General features: G+C 45.7%; 1 protein-coding gene across 1 annotated transcript in view; it reads right to left on the bottom strand.

The window, feature by feature from the left end:
- The window catches only part of camkmt (calmodulin-lysine N-methyltransferase), a gene marked incomplete at its 5' end in the record, with an annotated part of 168253 nt that overhangs the window by 139047 nt on the left and 7398 nt on the right, over positions 1 to 21808 (bottom strand). Inside the window, 1 exon segment of the mRNA XM_083658562.1 lies at positions 17885 to 17949. Within this exon segment, the coding sequence (XP_083514688.1) occupies positions 17885 to 17949 (65 nt within the window).

Here is a 21808-nt window from a genome sequence, read left to right as displayed (position 1 = left end):
CCGTCAAAAAAAAAAAAAACGATTTTTTTGACGTATCCATACGTCCTTGGCAGTGAAGCGCTGGATTTTTTTTGACGTATGCATACGTCGCTGGCAGTTAACGTGTTAAAATGAGTCAAAAGCAGCATGGGAACACCGTGGACATCCGGTCCTTCTGTCACCTAACTTGGTGCTACTGCATCTTTCTAGCAATGCCCAAGAGGACATTCTGTAGGAAGGTTAGTGATGAAAGTAAGATAGGTCAGGCAGCAAAGAATGTCTTCAAAACATGCTATGGCTTTGAAACAATGGTTATTATGCATGTTGTTGTGCTATCAAAAAGGTTTTCTTCAGAGTAGGCTACCATAGAGACACTGCATGAAATAGGCCACGCCCATCACTGGGGAAAAGCTCTGTTCATTTCCACAGACCAGCGTCATTTTCCTTGAATTAAACATAGCTAAAAGCTGTTGTGTGGTGGGCTGCGCAAACAAATGTAAAAAAAATCACCAGTTAAAGTTTTTTTGTACTCCCGAGCAAAACAAGGAAACCATTGAGAATTGGCGAGAAGAAAAATGTGGATCTAGCTGTCAAGAAGTAAGTTGGAGTGTTCATCTTCCGTATATACGATCTTTTTGTGCAACACGCAACCATGCACGTGACATAGGAGGGAATTAGCAGCATGTCATTATCCAAACTGCTTGGCTGAATATACTCATATACTGTGTTTTTTAATATACTCATATACTGTGTTTTTTAATATACTCATATACTGTGTTTTTTTATATACTCATATACCGGTACTGTGTTTTTAATATACTCATATACTGTGTTTTTTAATATACTCATATACTGTGTTTTTTAATATACTCATATACTGTGTTTTTTTAATATACTCATATACTGTGTTTTAATATACTCATATACTGTGTTTTTTAATATACTCATATACCGTAAATTCCGGACTATAAGCCGCGGCTTTTTTCCCGTTTTTTGGCCCCTGCGGCTTATATAACGGTGCGTCTTATCTATGGATTTTTTCAGAAAAAAAAATTCAAATACAAATAAAATCTCTCTTTTTTAGCACTCTTTCTACCTATAAATCCACTTCTGTTTTAATTTCCTCTGTTGCCCTCTTTTCACCACACCGCGGACACTGTGTGCACTGTCGAAATAAACAAAGGTGTTGTGTTATGTTGTTTTGTTGAAATGTTACGGTAATACGGTAAATGGGAGCTTCCTCAAACAGCCAACAATCCCCTCTGTGCGTGAACCCTTACATATGGTAATTACGGTAAGCAAAGTTCATCAGCCCGGAATCACAACAAGACAAGCAGTCTCTCTCTCACTTACCATGGGGAAGGTACGCAGAAAGTCACACGACGCAGCTTTCAAGCTGAAAGCAGTCGAACTCGCACTAAAAGAAACAAACAGAGCAGCAGCGCGTATCCTGGGCATCGATGAGTCAATGGTGAGACGTTGGAAGCAGCAGCAGCAGGAACTGTCTCAGTGTAATAAGACAAAAAAGTCCTTCAGAGGCCACAAAAGCAGATGGCCGGAACTTGAAGATTCCCTTGAGGACTGGGTGTTGACCCAGAGAGGAGACGGCCGAGACGTTTCCACGGTGCAGATCCGACTGAAGGCCAAAACAATCGCCACCGAGATGAAAATTGAACATTTCAGAGGTGGGCCATCTTGGTGCTACCGATTCATGAGACGAAAGGGACTGTCCGTCCGGGGGAGAACTACTGAACAACTCCCTCCCGACTACCAGGAGAAAATCACAAACTTCGGCGAATTCACACAAAGGAAGATCACGGAATATTATAGGAGTGTGAAAACATCCACAATCACCAACGGGTTCCAAAACGCTGGACTGCTGCGGGATGAAAAGGATGACGCCGCCACAGCTGGCGCTGAGGGCCGTCAGAGGCTTCAGAGGCTGTTCGATGCCGACAGTGATGAAGAGGAGTTCGTTGGTTTTGAGTGACAATGAAGGAGAGAGGAGAGTGGTTGACGAAGCCACCCTGAACCTGTTCGTTTCCGACACTGAAGATGAGGACTTTGGTGGTTTCAGTACGCAGGAAGAAGAGGAAGACGAGGATTAGTGACTTGACTTCTCTGGTTACAGGTTTGCTGCACATATACGGTAGCCTATTGTTGTGTGATTTTGTCTGGGGATTAGTGACCTGACTTTTGTTTTGTTTTGTTGAAATGTTAATAAATGGGAGCTTCCCCAAACAGCGATCTCTTTCCCGACATTCCTCTCTGTGCACGAACCCTTTCACATGGTAATTAAACATCAAAACACCCGCGGCTTATAGTCCGGTGCGGCTTATAGAAGAAAAAAATAGTCAATTTTGGTCCCGCGGCTTATAGACCGGTGCGTCTTATAGTCCGGAATTTACGGTACTGTGTTTTTTGCAGATTGTTCCACTCATTGGCTGCTCCTTGCCTTGGTATTGTTTTCTCTCCCTATCTCACTCTCGGTGTGTGTGTGTGTGTGTGTGTGTGTGTGTGTGTGTGTGTGTGTGCGTTACATGGGTGGGAGGGGCCAGTGTAGGTTGAGCTTAGCCACCATAGGGGGGCATGGCGGGGGGGAGGGGCACATCGGGGTTGGGTGACTTAAATGGAGAAAAATCCAATAATTGTATCCGTCCAGAGGGAGGGTGTGTTTTTCGGGAGGGGGGAGAGAGACCTGTTATTACTCTTTCTTTTTTCTTTGCCTCTTTCTTTCTGTCCGTTAATTCCAGGGTGAGGGAGGGGGGTAACCTGAAGGGAGGGGACAGAGTGGGGGGGGGGGGGTAACCTGAAGGGAGGGGACAGAGTGGGGGGGGGGGGGTATGGGGGGGGGGGGGGTTATGGGGGTGTTCGAGGCGGAGCTTGCTGTTGAAGTATGTCTTTGTAATTAGCTGAGTATTAGCAGCAGTGGTGACAATGCAGGGAAGCACCATTTAACGCTCGACTCATTTCCTTCACCTAATCCCACCACTCACTGGTAATAGTGCACACGCACGTACACACGCACGTACACACACACACACACACACACACACACACACACACACGCACACACACACGTACACACGTACACACACACACAATCAACAGCAGGGTGAGTTCCTGTGGAATGTCTGGTGCAGTGATACTCAACCCGAGGCTCAGGAGCCTCATGTGGCTCCTTTATGGGTGGTTGTGGCTCTTTCAAATCCTACTTCAATTAAATAAATAAATACATAGAAAAGCTTTAACAAATAAAGGGAGGAAAGGGACTTTTTTGGGTTGTGGCTCTTGCAAAGATTTTTTTTTGTCAATGTGGCTCCTGAGTAGGGGCAAGGATGCGTACCACTGTGTGTGTGTGTGTGTGTGTGTGTGTGTGTGTGTGTGTGTGTGTGTGTGTGTGTGTGTGTGTGCGTGCGTGCGTGTGTGTGTGTGTGCGTGCGTGTGACGCGTGCATGTTCATGCCTGTGTCTGCATATTAGCATCAAGTTGTTTTGGGACAGTGTGTAGACCGTTTACTTCCTGGGTGTGGAGAAGCTTCTTGCACCCCCACACTACTTTGATACCTTGTGGGCAAATCCCTCTTCCTCGTTTCCTCTGAGGAGCGGACGGAGGAGAGGAGACAAGGAGACAAGGCTCCAGAAGGGCAAAACAATTACTTTCAATTAAGTCAAGCGGCAACTCCAACGTGCCCTAAAGCCACTCAAGTCTTACACTACCCCCGACTCCACACACACACACACACACACACACACACACACACACACACACACACACACACACACACACACTTTCTGTGTGACTGTCCTTCCATATTCAGTGGTTAAATGACAGACTAAGCCTTTTTTCACACCATATCGCCAAAGCCACGCTGAAGCTGAGCTCACACTAAAACGGTCACACAAGAAGCACTCTCTTTTTCTCAGCACCTCGCTAGGGCCAACTTGCCCCCGCCCACAACTTGCATTGACTTCATGCCTGGCAGCTTCACGCTTCAAAAATAGAATAGAATCCTGAACGATCGCTTCAGCGCTTTGTGGAAATTTATTTTATTTTTTACAGACATTTTACAGACATATTATGAGGATATGAACCGCTACGTTGCAGAAAATACGTTATTTACAGTGTGTGTCTACGTATGCCCCGTTTTCGCCCGTTTTGGCCAGTTCAGACTCTACTCGGACCTGAATATCTTCTATCAGAATGAAACCAAAGTTCTCTGGGTGAGTAAAACACAAACCTGAATTTTCCTTTAAGACTCCCCCCCCTGGTGTGGAACACAGGTCTCCAAAGCCTCCGGGACACAAATCACTGATGATATCACTTACTGTATGTAAAGAATTGGTGGCGTCACCAGTGATGATGTCACTCGAGCACTCAATGATGATGTCATCAGTGAGAGATGTCATCAGTGACCAGTCACCAGATGAGGTCATCATTGCTCAAGTGACATCACATCATTAGGTAATTAATGAGGTAATCTGCATTAACTTTGAGGCAAAAACAGGCATGGGCCAACTTGATTGTATTCTAAGTAGGGGTGGGGGAAAAAATTGATACACCATAGTATCGCGATATTTTGCCTGATGATATTGTATCGATATTTGGACGCCAAGTATCGCTATTTAAAAAATATATGTACTGTATATATTTTATTTTTATTTATTTTTTGCAGGCCATGCCATGCCAGGCCACCGGGCATCTGCCCGAAGCGCCCGATGTTGCAGTGCGCACCTGCAGTGGCGTATTGAGTCCAGAGAAGCTTAATAATGTAGCCTACATGTGGGGCAAAAACAAAACAAAAAAACACTGCATGTTTTACTTCCGGTGAGGTCAAGGAAAAGGCAGGAAAAGGAGTTAGACAATATATCGAAATATCGCAATATTCAATATATCGCAATATTCAATATATCGCAATATCGGCGATCTCGCAATATCGCAATACTATCGTATCGTGACTCAAGTATTGTTTTAGTATCGTAGGCATCTGGTGAGTCCCACCCCTAATTCTAAGTAAGGAAGTTCATGTAGTCTCTCTTTTCACATTGAATTTGTTTCCATTGAATCTAGATGAAAGGGACACCTAAGCTGAGTCCAGTCAGAGTGCACCAGATAACACCTCACCTCTATAGAAAGCACAAACCTGTCACTGACACAACAGTCTGAGCAGTGTGTGTGTGTGTGTGTGTGTGTGTGTGTGTGTGTGTGTGCGTGCGTGTGTGCGTGTGTGTCCATGCGTGTGCGTGTGCATGCATGTGTGTGTGTGTGTGTGTGTGTGTGTGTGTGTGTGTGTGTGTGTGTGCGTGTGTGTGTGTACGTGCCTGCCAGTTCCCAGTCTAGAGCTATTGTCTAACAACGTCTAATTAGCACTATGGCACAGTGAATTAACATAATGATGCAAACAGAGCCCTGCTAAAGGGGAGGCTACGGGGGGCACCTATTCAAACACACACACACACTGGTGTAACACATAAAACACACATGCATGTGACAGAGCCCATTTGGACACACACACACACACACACACACACACACACGCAATGGGAAGTGACACAAGGCTGTCATGTGTGTAGTCATCAGGGTGGGTATTAGACAGAGGCCATGGCCTCTGTTGCTCCTCCCTCTGGCCGTGATGCCCTGAGATCTCTAAGGCCACCTTGGCAGTGCCCTGCTACCAGCCTGCTACTGTCAGCTGCTTTAAAAGCATCAGTGCTCTCTGTTTAATGTGGTCTTGTGCCTTAAGAAAATATGTAAATATAAATTAAATGTAAATTAAAGAAAATAATATATTCACCTTATTCTTTCCCCATCTAAAAGGACGCTTCTGCATGACGTCATTTTGTAATCGTCTTTCCGTTTTAGACACGGAAGTAGATGACGCCTACCGTAGTCATTTTTAGACTTACCATAAAGCTGCCATTTCCTCCTTTTGGGTCAGTGTCACCAACTCTCGTCAAGTCCCGCGAGACTTTCCTGCCGGCTCGCCTGTGGACCATATAGTCTATGCTGTGGACTGACTTGACGAGAGTTGGTGACACTGACCCGAAAGGAGGAGATGGGATCCCTGTAAATACCGCTGGAAATAGCCTGGGGGAGATTGGCAGTTTGATGTTTCTTTATATATATATATAATGACGATATGGGTCGAAAACGGGAAGAAAACAGTCTATTTACATGGAGGAAGAGCACGCTGCCATGTGGCCCCGACGGAGCGCATTCAAGGACTGGCTTGGAGTACTATTTCGATCACAACAACGCCTACGACGCTCCAAATCGCTGCAGAGAACACTGGGTGAGTCATCAGATAATAATTAATGTGAGGAGTGGGCTCCAGGTTAAAAAAAAAGACGAAATTCTCCTTTAACGCTCCTCCAGCAAAGTGGAGATTTGCTGCACCATGACTTCATCGTCCGTCCAGACAAAATTAACTGTTTTCAAGCGTGCTTTGCCTTTCGCCATGTTTCTTTGTACCCACCGCACTGCAAGGAAGCGTGGTGGTGTGGTTTTGCAAAGGTACACCGCCATCTACTGGCCTGGCATGCATACTACAGCCTTTTCCATCGATCCGTCTGGACCGTTGTCACAATTCTGTCCTATGAACTTGAAGGCAGATTGAAAGGTCAAGTGGCAACAAAAGTTTGACGTTTGATGCAGAGAGCGTCATCGTCTCAACAGGGCCTGTGTATGTCTGTATGTCCTCTCTCTCTCTCTCCTCTTCTATCTCTCTATGAGTGCGTTTACATGCAGACAATAAACGGATAACTGAGAATAATCAGTTTATGGCAATAATCTGATTTCTGCGTTTACATGCACTTTAATAATCCGACAATAGGAGAAACCCGGGTTTACATGATTCAGTCAATTAGTCGGATTTCTCTCCAGAAGGCAGCGGTAATTCCGCAATAAAACAACAAAAGAAGTTGCAAAATGCAAAATCACATTTTCATTACTTCTTGTCTGGCTCGGAGGATGGTTTAGGTGAAAATTAGTTTGTATCTCGTTGTCGGGAGGCGTCGCTTTGGAAGTGTGAATCTGTCATATATTTCCAACTTTACCAAGTGCACAGAGACAGGCAGGCGACTGAAGCACGTCAAATAACATGAACGATACAGATCTTGACCCAACTGAATTTAAATAGCTGTCAGAAAACTGAGAGAATTAAGGTCTTTAGTGGCGGATAACTTGTGTTTTGAACAGCTGAGTAGGCTACGTTTTGTTCGTATAAATCTTTTTAATCCGTCATCTGAAAAAACCCGTCACACACAGATCACGGCTTGCACACTGAGTCCAATGCGTTTTATTAATGCGTCGTTCTATTCGCAATTCAAGACAAATATTCGTCATCTCCTGTATCCACATTACAACATAGCAGTGCAGCAACGGGGAGGCAGCAGGTCGGGAAACGCCTGTTGCAGGAGCTCCGTGCTGCTCACCTTCATCTCATCAAGCCGGCTGTGGTGCGCCATGGCCGGGGAGAAGAAGCAGAAAGGGGCCAGTGAGTGAGTGAGTGAGCAGCGCGCGTCTCCAGCTGCCTCTCTCTCCCGCAACGTGTACATGCGCAGATGTATAAACCCGAAAGAAAGCTGGTTATGCTGTATACATGCAGAGAGAACACCGATTATTGCCCAGAAACCTAGGTGTGTTTATCGGTTTATTCATAACCCGTTTATGACCATAAACGGATAAAGCTTATCGGTTTATGCTGTTTACATGACCACTTGAATAATCAGGTAACTCAGAAATCCGCTAATAAACAGTTTATTGGTGTGCATGTAAACGCACTCTATGTCTCTCAGTCATGCAGACAATCACCAAGTTAGCACAAAGCACTAGCAGTGAGTTGGATCTGGCTTGTTGGTCCCCATGTTTTGGGTCCCAACCAACAAGCACTCATACACTCACAAAACCATACCAGTAACCGCACCCACACGCACGCACGCACACACACACACACACACACACACACACACACACACACACGAAAAGTGTTGTGTGTTGCTCTGAATGGGTCTGAACTCCATTTATGGCTAATATAGGACTCCAACCTCCAACATGCAGCATGACTCTGTGTGTGTGCGAGTGTGTGTGTGTGTGTGTGTGTGTGTGTGTGTGTGTGTGTGTGTGTGTGTGTGTGTGTGTGTGTGTGTGCATGTGTGTACCGATGTGCCCATGTACGTACGTAGTCTTTGCCTGTGACATGAACCCAACAAGTAAGCCCGACAAGCTCGTACCAAAAGCCCCGCAATGTGAACAACCCTTAAGACTAAACCCACACACACACACACACATTCTTATAATATAGCCCTAAGGGCCCGTATTGTGTCCTAAAATCCTGATCCCTAGCAGGAAACAAGCACCCCTAAAACCCCCAACATAAAGCCCCCTCTTACAATGACAAGCCCTCACTGTCAGCTTAAGAACCAGGAAGGTCAAAAGTTCAGAGTTCAAAAAGTCGATCAGGCCCAATCTTGAAATCTGGCTGTATTGACAATATGTAACCCCTTTTTGTGCTTTAAGTTCCAGATCAGCTCATGGCCAAATTATTCTCCATTTTCATACGAAAATAAAGGTATCGTCACCCTCATACTCCCTGCGTCTTTCCCGTTGGTATCATGTTAAGCAATATATCCACTAGTGGGCAGTAGGGAGTCAAATGTGTGAGTGTGAGTGTGAGTGTGAGTGTGAGTGTGTGTGTGTGTGTGTGTGTGTGTGTGTGTGTGTGTGTGTGTGTGTGTGTGTGCGCGTGCATGCGTGTGTGTGTGTGGCACTGCTCCGTTTCATTCGTAAGCTTTCAGAAACCATGCAGAATTAGGCATAAGATGAACGCTGAGTCCGGACAGAAGGCTTCGTCCGTATGCGTGTCCGCATTGAACGTTGAGCATGATTGGGCCTTTACTGTCAGCTGACAGCCACAGGGAGAAATGAAAGTCTCTGTCAGGAAATCATCTGTCCAAATATGTTACACATGTCATTGTGGCATCCGTGTCTTTTTATTTGGGGTGTCTTTGTTAGCCGGGATAGCAGTTACTTTTAAACTAGGTTTGACACCAAAAATGACGACTATAGTAAATGGGTGATGGCTCTAACGACATCAGTATTCTCCATTAAATGTTCAGTTATGTTTTTACGTCTGAAATATTTGAGGTGGGTTTGATTCATCGTTCCAGTTCAGATGTTTCCTGCCCCAGAAGTGAGTCCCACGTTCATTTTCTCCATAGACGTTTCGAAAAATCCATATAGAACGAGTTTTCAAATTCGATTGATTTCCCCCCCGGTTTCACTTTTGGTTTTTGCTCCGACTGAAATGTTTTATGGTCACTCACGATTCAGTAGGTCATGGGTTGGCTTGGTTCCAGCCTTAAAACTCCTTATATAAGGATTTTTTTTTTTTTTCGAAATGTCTAGTCCGGGGCAAGAGATGTCACATGACTGTTCAGCTCTATAGCCTGGAGAGAGGGTTACAGCAGGTCACATGACTGTTCAGCTCTATAGTCTGGAGAGAGTGTTACAGCAGGTCACATGACTGTTCAGCTCTATAGTCTGCAGAGAGGGTTACAGCAGGTCACATGACTGTTCAGCTCTATAGTCTGCAGAGAGGGTTACAGCAGGTCACATGACTGTTCAGCTCTATAGTCTGGAGAGAGGGTTACAGCAGGTCACATGACTGTTCAGCTCTATAGTCTGGAGAGAGGGTTACAGCAGGTCACATGACTGTTCAGCTCTATAGCCTGCAGAGAGGGTTACAGCAGGTCACATGACTGTTCAGCTCTATAGTCTGCAGAGAGGGTTACAGCAGGTCACATGACTGTTCAGCTCTATAGCCTGCAGAGAGGGTTACAGCAGGTCACATGACTGTTCAGCTCTATAGCCTGCAGAGAGGGTTACAGCAGGTCACATGACTGTTCAGCTCTATAGTCTGGAGAGAGGGTTACAGCAGGTCACATGACTGTTCAGCTCTATAGTCTGGAGAGAGGGTTACAGCAGGTCACATGACTGTTCAGCTCTATAGCCTGGAGAGAGGGTTACAGCAGGTCACATGACTGTTCAGCTCTATAGCCTGCAGAGAGGGTTACAGCAGGTCACATGACTGTTCAGCTCTATAGTCTGGAGAGAGTGTTACAGCAGGTCACATGACTGTTCAGCTCTATAGTCTGCAGAGAGGGTTACAGCAGGTCACATGACTGTTCAGCTCTATAGTCTGCAGAGAGGGTTACAGCAGGTCACATGACTGTTCAGCTCTATAGTCTGGAGAGAGGGTTACAGCAGGTCACATGACTGTTCAGCTCTATAGTCTGGAGAGAGGGTTACAGCAGGTCACATGACTGTTCAGCTCTATAGCCTGCAGAGAGGGTTACAGCAGGTCACATGACTGTTCAGCTCTATAGCCTGCAGAGAGGGTTACAGCAGGTCACATGACTGTTCAGCTCTATAGCCTGCAGAGAGGGTTACAGCAGGTCACATGACTGTTCAGCTCTATAGCCTGCAGAGAGGGTTACAGCAGGTCACATGACTGTTCAGCTCTATAGTCTGGAGAGAGGGTTACAGCAGGTCACATGACTGTTCAGCTCTATAGTCTGGAGAGAGGGTTACAGCAGGTCACATGACTGTTCAGCTCTATAGCCTGGAGAGAGGGTTACAGCAGGTCACATGACTGTTCAGCTCTATAGCCTGCAGAGAGGGTTACAGCAGGTCACATGACTGTTCAGCTCTATAGCCTGCAGAGAGGGTTACAGCAGGTCACATGACTGTTCAGCTCTATAGCCTGTAGAGAGGGTTACAGTGGGTCACATGACTGTTCAGCTCTATAGTCTGGAGAGAGGGTTACAGTGGGTCACATGACTGTTCAGCTCTATAGTCTGCAGAGAGGGTTACAGCAGGTCACATGACTGTTCAGCTCTATAGCCTGCAGAGAGGGTTACAGAGGGTCACATGACTGTTCAGCTCTATAGCCTGCAGAGAGGGTTACAGAGGGTCACATGACTGTTCAGCTCTATAGCCTGGAGAGAGGGTTACAGAGGGTCACATGACTGTTCAGCTCTATAGCCTGCAGAGAGGGTTACAGTGGGTCACATGACTGTTCAGCTCTATAGCCTGGAGAGAGGGTTACAGAGGGTCACATGACTGTTCAGCTCTATAGTCTGGAGAGAGGGTTACAGAGGGTCACATGACTGTTCAGCTCTATAGCCTGGAGAGAGGGTTACAGCAGGTCACATGACTGTTCAGCTCTATAGCCTGGAGAGAGGGTTACAGCAGGTCACATGACTGTTCAGCTCTATAGCCTGGAGAGAGGGTTACAGCAGGTCACATGACTGTTCAGCTCTATAGTCTGGAGAGAGGGTTACAGTGGGTCACATGACTGTTCAGCTCTATAGCCTGGAGAGAGGGTTACAGCAGGTCACATGACTGTTCAGCTCTATAGTCTGGAGAGAGGGTTACAGCAGGTCACATGACTGTTCAGCTCTATAGCCTGGAGAGAGGGTTACAGAGGGTCACATGACTGTTCAGCTCTATAGCCTGGAGAGAGGGTTACAGTTAGGGGTGCACCGATCACGTTTTTTGCCACCGATCACCGATTGCCGATCACCTATGAGAAATATCTGCCCAACCGATCATCGACCGATCACCGATTACCGATTACCGATCACCGATATATATATATATATTTATTTTATATTTTGTAGGCTAAAGGAAACTGCCAACATGAGACAGATGGGAGTTCAACCGTTTAGTTGTCAGTTCTCTTCAGTACAGTACAGCAGTATAGGCTTTTTACAGCATTATGACAGGAATAGTAGGATTGTGTGTGGTCTGGAAAAAGGAGGCAATAAAATATACAAACAGGTCAGTAACCAAGCTTGCTGTTATATAGGCCAATTATAGTGATAATTAACAACTAATAATATATAAATGATAATTAGGTAAACTGTAAGTCAGTTACTCTTAAACACCAGTCTTGAACCATGACTAAAGCCAAAGAGCTCCCACTCATAGAACCGGGGTTATGCACAATAACCGTCATACATTGGGATCCGCATCGAACGAACATCAAAACGACCCGCCCATCGAGGCCGAGTTACAGTGTTATAATTAGCAGCACTATGAGTGCGATCTACATAATGGTGACAGGGTTACATGACGGGAGAAACAACAGAATCACAAGCTACACACGAGCTAAACTCCATCTGAGTAGTGGCATTAATTAGCGCATCCGTCTGAATGGAGCGCACATCCACATAGCAGCACACTTTCGCTTCCTTCAAAGTGCCCGCGGGAACATCAATGCTTGCGTGGAAATTGTCTGTGTGTGCGCGTGCACTACCCCGACTACCACGTTAATCTGGGACTTTAATACACACGGATTTAACAGCATGCAAATGCCTCGGTAGGCGGGAGGACTGGAGGTAATTTATCTGCTGAGTCTGCTGTAATCACCAGCTGATTTGTGTGATTCAAAGACGCAAGAGGTGTGTTGACAGTCTGGTGCGGTGTGTGCATGGAGGTGAGTACACTGATGAAAGCAAAGCGTGTGCTTTGCAACACAATGATATAAACGTTAGAGCACAAATATGAAAGTTAAACGATAGACATTGAAGACATGAAAATGGGCTGCCTCATGTTTCTCACGTGCAGCATGATCGGCTATGCGATCGGCAAAATTAAAGGAATATCGGAAACAGCAGATCACATATTTGAGGTCCAAATCGGCCGATACAGATTGCGTGCAGATCGATCGGTGCACCCCTAGTTACAGTGGGTCACATGACTGTTCAGCTCTATAGTCTGGAGAGAGGGTTACAGCAGGTCACATGACTGTTCAGCTCTATAGTCTGGAGAGAGGGTTACAGCAGGTCACATGACTGTTCAGCTCTATAGCCTGTAGAGAGGGTTACAGCAGGTCACATGACTGTTCAGCTCTATAGCCTGGAGAGAGGGTTACAGAGGGTCACATGACTGTTCAGCTCTATAGTCTGGAGAGAGGGTTACAGCAGGTCACATGACTGTTCAGCTCTATAGTCTGGAGAGAGGGTTACAGCAGGTCACATGACTGTTCAGCTCTATAGTCTGGAGAGAGGGTTACAGCAGGTCACATGACTGTTCAGCTCTATAGCCTGCAGAGAGGGTTACAGCAGGTCACATGACTGTTCAGCTCTATAGTCTGGAGAGAGGGTTACAGCAGGTCACATGACTGTTCAGCTCTATAGCCTGGAGAGAGGGTTACAGCAGGTCACATGACTGTTCAGCTCTATAGTCTGGAGAGAGGGTTACAGAGGGTCACATGACTGTTCAGCTCTATAGCCTGCAGAGAGGGTTACAGAGGGTCACATGACTGTTCAGCTCTATAGCCTGGAGAGAGTGTTACAGAGGGTCACATGACTGTTCAGCTCTATAGCCTGCAGAGAGGGTTACAGAGGGTCACATGACTGTTCAGCTCTATAGTCTGCAGAGAGGGTTACAGAGGGTCACATGACTGTTCAGCTCTATAGTCTGCAGAGAGGGTTACAGAGGGTCACATGACTGTTCAGCTCTATAGCCTGCAGAGAGGGTTACAGAGGGTCACATGACTGTTCAGCTCTATAGTCTGCAGAGAGGGTTACAGAGGGTCACATGACTGTTCAGCTCTATAGCCTGCAGAGAGGGTTACAGAGGGTCACATGACTGTTCAGCTCTATAGCCTGGAGAGAGGGTTACAGTGGGTCACATGACTGTTCAGCTCTATAGTCTGCAGAGAGGGTTACAGAGGGTCACATGACTGTTCAGCTCTATAGTCTGGAGAGAGGGTTACAGCAGGTCACATGACTGTTCAGCTCTATAGTCTGGAGAGAGGGTTACAGCAGGTCACATGACTGTTCGGCTCTATAGTCTGGAGAGAGGGTTACAGCAGGTCACATGACTGTTCAGCTCTATAGCCTGCAGAGAGGGTTACAGCAGGTCACATGACTGTTCAGCTCTATAGTCTGGAGAGAGGGTTACAGCAGGTCACATGACTGTTCAGCTCTATAGCCTGGAGAGAGGGTTACAGCAGGTCACATGACTGTTCAGCTCTATAGTCTGGAGAGAGGGTTACAGAGGGTCACATGACTGTTCAGCTCTATAGCCTGCAGAGAGGGTTACAGAGGGTCACATGACTGTTCAGCTCTATAGCCTGGAGAGAGTGTTACAGAGGGTCACATGACTGTTCAGCTCTATAGCCTGCAGAGAGGGTTACAGAGGGTCACATGACTGTTCAGCTCTATAGTCTGCAGAGAGGGTTACAGAGGGTCACATGACTGTTCAGCTCTATAGCCTGCAGAGAGGGTTACAGAGGGTCACATGACTGTTCAGCTCTATAGCCTGGAGAGAGTGTTACAGAGGGTCACATGACTGTTCAGCTCTATAGCCTGCAGAGAGGGTTACAGAGGGTCACATGACTGTTCAGCTCTATAGCCTGCAGAGAGGGTTACAGCGGGTCACATGACTGTTCAGCTCTATAGCCTGCAGAGAGGGTTACAGAGGGTCACATGACTGTTCAGCTCTATAGCCTGGAGAGAGGGTTACAGCGGGCAGTTTTGAGCTGAGTCCACACATTTTGGAGGCAGTGGACTAATCCGGCCAGGCGTTTTAGCTGCTATTCAGGAGGACAAGGACCCCGCGGATTTGGGCTTGTCCACACCTCAGGGTGCAGGATTACCAAGATAGTGGACAAGTTGGAATGGCATTGATCATGGGAGCAGTGTGTGTGTGTGTGTGTGTGTGTGTGTGTGTGTGTGTGTGCCGCGCATGTGCGTGTGTGCGCGCCACGCATGTGCATGTGTGTGTGCGCGCGCGCACATGTGCATGTGTGTGTGCGCGCGCATGTGAGTGTGTGTGTGGCTGTGTTTGTGTATGCATGTATAGGTGCATGGCTGTGTATGTTTGTGAACATGTACACACATAGGTGTGTGTGTGTGTGTGCGTGTGCACGTGTGTGTTTAGAGGGTCTTTTACTTTGCCCCCCCCCCCCCCACACACACACACACATACCCCAGGGCTCTGACAGGGTCACCTCTGGGCCTTTCAGAGCCTCCTCTCAACCAATCCTAATTGATCTCACGCATTACTAGCCCCAAACACCTCCCCCCCGAAAGTCTCTGACTGAGAGACAGGAGGGAGGGAGGGAGGGAGGGAGGGAGGGAGGGAGGGAGGGAGGGAGGAGGACAGGAGCGACATGACTGGCTCATTGTCTGAGGAACGGAGTCCCCTTGATAGTGGGTGTCCACTCCACCCACCCACCCACCCACCCACCCACCCACCCACCCACACACACACACACACACACACACACACACACACACACACACACACACACACACACACACACACACACACACACACCCACACACACAACCTCTGGCACACCACCTACCCGCTCCTCCTCTCCCCTCCTCTCCTCATCTCCGGCTGTGCTAATCCACTGGTCGGGTCAGGAACTCAGTTACCCATCTGGCCAAGCACACCTCCAGCTGGGAGGAGAGGGGTGGAGGGGTGGAGAGAGGAAGTGGAGAGGAGGGGAGGATGGAAAGAGGGATAGAGGGGGTACGGGCTAAAAGCACTAATGGGGTGTGTGGTGGAGTCGGGCTGGGCTGCAACTAACGATTATTTTCATTATCGATTGATCCGTCGATTATTTTCTTGATTAATTGATTTAGTTGTTGGATCTGTAAAATGTCAGAAAATGGTGAAACATTTCAATCGGTGTTTCCCAAAGTCCAAGATGACGTTCTCAAAATGTCTTGTTCTGTCCAGTGCAATGACTCAAACTGCTTCATCCATTATCAACATGGTTGGCGATGAATTTAATAATTGACAACTAGTCAATTAAGACAACTAGTGGACTAATAATGTTTGCAGCTCAGGTGTGTAGTGAGGGGAGGTTGACACTGAGCAGCTCAGGTGCGTAGTGAGGGGAGGTTGACACTGAGCCATAGAAACACACAGAAGGCACAGGTAGAAGGAGAAAGGTGATGAGAAGGCAGTAAATGACACAGGAACACTGAAGAGCTGTAGAATGCTGCAAGGCAGAGCCAAAACCACAATGTCTCTCATCTCCAAATGAAAACACTATCGATCCTATTGGCTCCTCCTAGAGGAGACACTATCGATCCTATTGGCTCTTCCTAGATGAAAGGGATTATCCCATCTAGCAGGTTGGAATGGGAGCTGCCCCTAGCCATGGCCTTCACCTCTGACCCTGGCTGCTGTAGAGCCATCCCGTTGGTTAACGCTGACCCCATGACCTTTGTCAAAAACCATCCCATGCCCGTGAGGATGGATTGAAATAGGTTTATAATGATTTAAAAGAGATCAAACACATTGCATTGTGTCAGTAGAGTAGGCTCGTGAGGCTATACCAGTATCCTAGCATTATTGTATAACTGCAGTTTTCAATGATGCAGGACTATAACTCACTATAATCAAATGATAACTAATGCTAAAGAACTGCACTCAGATTTAATTTGCATGCTAAAAAGTATCCGTGTAATCTCATTATGTAATCCTCTTTACTGTATTGGGATTGGGACCCAAAACTGCAGAATTTGTGGGATGGCACATGTAACCAGCAGCCCTGCATGTCTAGTTCAAACGTTTCTGTGAACGTATTTCTGTTCTTATTCTGGAAGGAATAAAGTATTAAAACATGACATAAGCAAAGCTCTCGCATTTCAGGTGATCATGGATGAAATTTCAAAAAATGACTTTTCAGGGATCCATAATATAATTTCCATGTAATATGAGGCGGTGACTCTGAATCAATACCAGAAACTATTACTAACTACACTGGACAAAATATTCATCTAAAATACAAGACGCACTCAAATCCACACATATTAGACCAACAGCTACAGAAAATAATTTTGCTGTGATGTTACATGATTACGTGGAAGGTTATCCATGGAAGATTTACTGTAACATTTCATTTCATTACACGCAACAAAATTCCATGACTTTTCCAAAAACTTTCAAGGATTTCATTCATTCCAGATTTGAAATTCCATGACTTTTTCCAGGTGTTCCGTGACCTTGGGAACCCTGGGTGATGCCACGCCCCTCTGCATGTGTGTGTACTACCAAGCCCTGCTCAGGTCATGCTCTCTCTGCTTGCTGACAAACATCTCATCAGTGTCTGCTGAAGCAACATGGAGACTGCTGCAACATCCCTGTTCCTCTAAAGCAGGGATACTCAACTAGCTTTGCCCGGGGGCCACTTTCATGAAATGATAGAAGGCCAGGGGCCAGTTAATAAACAAACAATATACATTTTTCTGTAGCGGATTGTAGGTTTTTGGGGTGTCAGCTGGAGTTTAGTCCGACAATGTTGTGCACACCGGATAGTTAGTTAGGTTGTTAAGTTAGTTAGGTTAAGTACATACATAAGTGCCTGGGTAGCGAGCAGACGGCGGTATTTGACAATTTAGCAGCTAAATCATAGATTATTGAAAGATATTCCATATTGCAGACTGAAATGCTATAACAGAAGTGGAGTATTGGCCAGAATGACATGAACATTTGGACACTTATTCAGCGGGTATCTTGCATGTTGCCTTCAGGTGCACTGTAAAAAAAGAAATCCATTGCGGGCCACACAGGGGCGCCCGCGGGCCACAGTTGAGTATCACTGCTCTAAAGGACATCTGAAGGTCATTGAGGAAGGAGTACATGATCAACTGTTGTCAACGCCACACGAGATACAATCCCACTTCCACCATGGAATCAAAAGCACCTCCAAACGATCCAACACCAACAGCAGCCAGCATGAGGCCAACGCAAGCTTATAGTGTGTGTGTGTGTGTGTGTGTGTGTGTGTGTGTGTGTGTGTGTAAGCACGCTCACACGCGCGCACATACAAAAACAGTACAAATACACGTAATGGAATAGGAGATGTACTTACAGACATTACCGGTGTTGTCAAAGCTGTTGAGCACTTCATCGACGCTGAGAGGCCCCAGGTCGTCCCTGAGAAACAAGAAGATGGAAGATTATTAAAAAAATGGCGGCTTGGGAGAAACTTGACACGTTTTATAAACAAGACAATAAAACAAGAGAAAATAGAGGGGTTGTACCTGGGTCGTGCGCGTGTAGTACGCCAGAGTGAACATCAATATCTGGTCATTAAGAAATATGTAATAAAGTGCTTGTGTTTCAAATGTTATCCCTTTACTTTGTTATTGTCATCTATGGTGGTTAAAAACACACACACAATTCAAATGATTTGGAAATAAATGATTGTATTTTTTAAATATTTACTTTGATTAAAAAACATCTCTGCATTAGTAGTTTTAAGCTGAGGAGTAACGTTAGTGTTAGGAAGTTAAACAGGGCATAATTCCCTCTCTATTTCATAGTGCGCTGAAAACATATTTCTCCTCCAAATAACTGTATTAAGTTTCTCGCCAAAAAGCGCAAATGTATTCAAACATTTTTTGGACATTGGTGACTCTTCTTTGGGTTCAATTTAAAAACACAGGCAAATTCAAAAATACTTAAAATTCTTTCCTTGGCTTCAAATTCCAAAAAAACAAGTTTAAATCTATTCTAGTGTTCTGATTTCCCCGAATACCTACGTGGCACTGCATCTGTGTCTGTGTACATGGGCCCTATTTTCGTGAAATCCAGACTGGCTGTGCCAGAAAAGGCTTCTCTCAAGAAGAAACTCATGTTCTTGTCTGGGAGGTGCAGAAGAAACTAATGTTCTTGTCTGAGAGGTGCAGAAGAAACTCATGTTCTTGTCTGGGAGGTGCAGAAGAAACTCATGTTCTTGTCTGGGAGGTGCAGAAGAAACTCATGTTCTTGTCTGGGAGGTGCAGAAGAAACTAATGTTCTTGTCTGGGAGGTGGAGAAGAAACTCATGTTCTTGTCTGGGAGGTGCATAAGAAACTCATGTTCTTGTCTGGGAGGTGCATAAGAAACTCATGTTCTTGTCTGGGAGGTGTAGAAGAAACTCATGTTCTTGTCTGAGAGGTGCAGAAGAAACTCATGTTCTTGTCTGGGAGGTGGAGAAGAAACTCATATTCTTGTCTGGGAGGTGCAGAAGAAACTAATGTTCTTGTCTGGGAGGTGCAGAAGAAACTCATGTTCTTGTCTGAGAGGTGCAGAATACACCACAACCAAAAGAAGCCACGAAGGGCAGCTGATGTTCCACTTTGAGTTGAACTCACGTTTTTGAGACAGTGAAATCCCTGTGGCGACGATGTCCTCCATGTGCCACGATGTGCTTTGACACTATTATACTGGAAGCCAATGATTCATACAATAGCCACACGTGCAAATACAAACGACTGTGTAATATCAGATTTTTCCATTATTTTCTCAGTTGTCTGTATTTACCTACGTGATTAAATTAAAAGGTTGCATTCAGTTAGTCATTGGTTGCATTTACATGCACAAAATAATGCAACTATTAAATGTGAGTAAGGCAATAGTCCAATTAAGCCATTTACGTGATTGCATAAACTGACAGTTCTTCCTTTAGTACAGGACTTACGTAATTATTATCCATAGATAATTGCAGGAGGCTTTTTTTAAATAAACTTGTTTCCTGTCTAGCCGCAAACAAACCATCTCCTAAACAATTACAGCCACGATCATGTTGTTCATCGCAGCCATAAGGAGATCTACTGGAAAGAAGGGCACGAATCGATGCATGATGCAACCCGGCCTTTTGGAATGAGAGCCAGCCAATACAATCAGGTTTAGAGCTGCTACACAGCAGTGAGTCGGGCCAGGCAGTTTGAGGAGCAAGAGGAAGAGGAAGAAGGAGAAGAAGAAGAAGTAGAGGAAGAGGAGGAAGACAAATGAGAAATACATGAGAGTCCAGCAGCAGAACTGTCCAGAACAAAAACATCATAAACCTTGAAATATCTTTGAAATAATGTATCTCTAACCCACACAGCGAGCTCCCGTTTACCTTTATTTAGCCATCCAACACAATCATGTGACATGTCACATGACCGGGCCACAGGGGTATTTAAACATGGCGTCTCTCTATGTATTTTCATGTCTGAGGAAGAGCGTGAGCTCGAAAACGTCACTGTCTGTGTTGGAGGGCTAATTAAAAAGGTAAACGGGAAAAGAAAAAAAAGAAAAAATTGTCAAATAAAATTGTCAAATAAAATCATCGACATGATACTATGACCCGCCTCTCAACCCGTCGTCTTAGACAAACCACGTTTTCAGTCTGAAACGGACTCATTATGCACGTGACGAACGGGTTCAGTTCGACTTTAAAGTTGCAAAGCTGTAGCACATACAATTGATTTGTTATTCATTTTCCAATTTTAGAACTTTAGACGGTCGCTGTAGTGCCACCGTCAGGACTATTAGAAGAAGACACAGAGAAAGACTTATTAATAGAATATTAGAATTAGAATATTGGCAAATACAAGCGGGACCGGGAGCCTGGCTGCTAATGAGTGGGAGTGTGAGGTCCTGAGGGAGAGCAGTGATGCAGAGTGGAACTTTAGAATGGATCCAAGTGAAGTGTCCAATGTCTCCCCAGGATGCTACCGTCCAGACTCCAGCAGCTGCACTGTATCAACTTGGACCCTCTGCTGAATACTGAGTTACAGCCAGCCAGTTTGCGTGTAACTCAGTAGTCGGTACAGCTTCCAAAGTTTATATAGTGCAGCTGCCACTGTGATCAGCGAGGGTACAGCCAGCCAGTTGAGTGTGCCCAAAGCACACCAAGTATAGCTACCAGCATTTAGCAAGAGCACGGTGCCAATTGCGCAAGATTTGATCAAAGGTACCCACGATTGGTTGAGACTAATCACAAATTATAGGCTGCAGGTAGAAGGCACACCTGTCCCCGCTGCTTTTGGATGGCTATAGGGATTTCAACTGAAAGATTATCTATCAAGTTTCTATCAACGTGAAACAGACAAAGATAACATACATAAAAGGAATTCTTATATTTTGGAGAGGTCTATTCACCTTATGTAGCCACGCCCATTTGACCCAGTTGTGTGGACGTATCAAAACTTCTGGCTAAAAATAAAATAAAATAAAATGCCTGGCTGCTCATCTAACTCGGAATTAACTAATACTTTAGCCAATTGTATGTAACATACCAAATAAAAGCAAACGGCAATGTCTAAGAATGCCACGCCATGTAACTGGCTCGTTAAGTCTCGCATTCCAGGCAATTACGTTAACATCTGCAGGTCTTATAGACGTTAGTGGCTCGAGCACAACTCGGAGGAGAGAAAACTATCTGAAGCTTTCTTTGTTGGAGTCCAGGTATGTTTTACAAGAAAGTGCTCGTCATTGTCGACGATAACGTTATCTGACCTGGCTAACAGTGGATACTCGCTTGCTTGCTGTGTACCGGCTCAAAGTAGTAGGCTACGTTCTTTAGTTTATCCCCTGCACTGTCCACTCCAAAAACAACTCTCTTATTTTGCGCCGTGACCGCCGGAAGTGTTAACAGGACCCGGAAGAATTTGGCCCACTGTAAGGTCTGAACATAAGGTGAATATACACTGTCGTGCGCCATCTGCAACTAAGGCCACAAAAACAGCACAGAACAGCAGTGTGGCCTACTCAATGTGGGTTGAGAAGGTAAAGGAACGGCAGTGTGGCCTACTCAATGTGGTTTGAGAAGGTAACGGAACACGCCTAATTCTTGATACCAAAATTGCACTGTGCCACCTGATCTGTATTGACTGTACCCTCTAGTGCGCTCCGCTGCCCCCAGGTGGCAAATAATCTGCTTTGCACTCAGTGAAATTGGCACATCGCTTGTACAAGGTCATGGTACTTGATCTGTACCGGCACAAAATCACAGCCCCGGTGTGTGTGTGTGTGTGTGCGTTCA

The sequence above is a fragment of the Poromitra crassiceps genome (genome assembly GCF_964638095.1).
Source record: "Poromitra crassiceps genome assembly, chromosome: 22".
Classification (NCBI taxonomy): domain Eukaryota; kingdom Metazoa; phylum Chordata; class Actinopteri; order Beryciformes; family Melamphaidae; genus Poromitra; species Poromitra crassiceps.
Note: the sequence above shows the minus strand (reverse complement) of the source record. Positions and strands in the feature narration are given on the sequence as shown.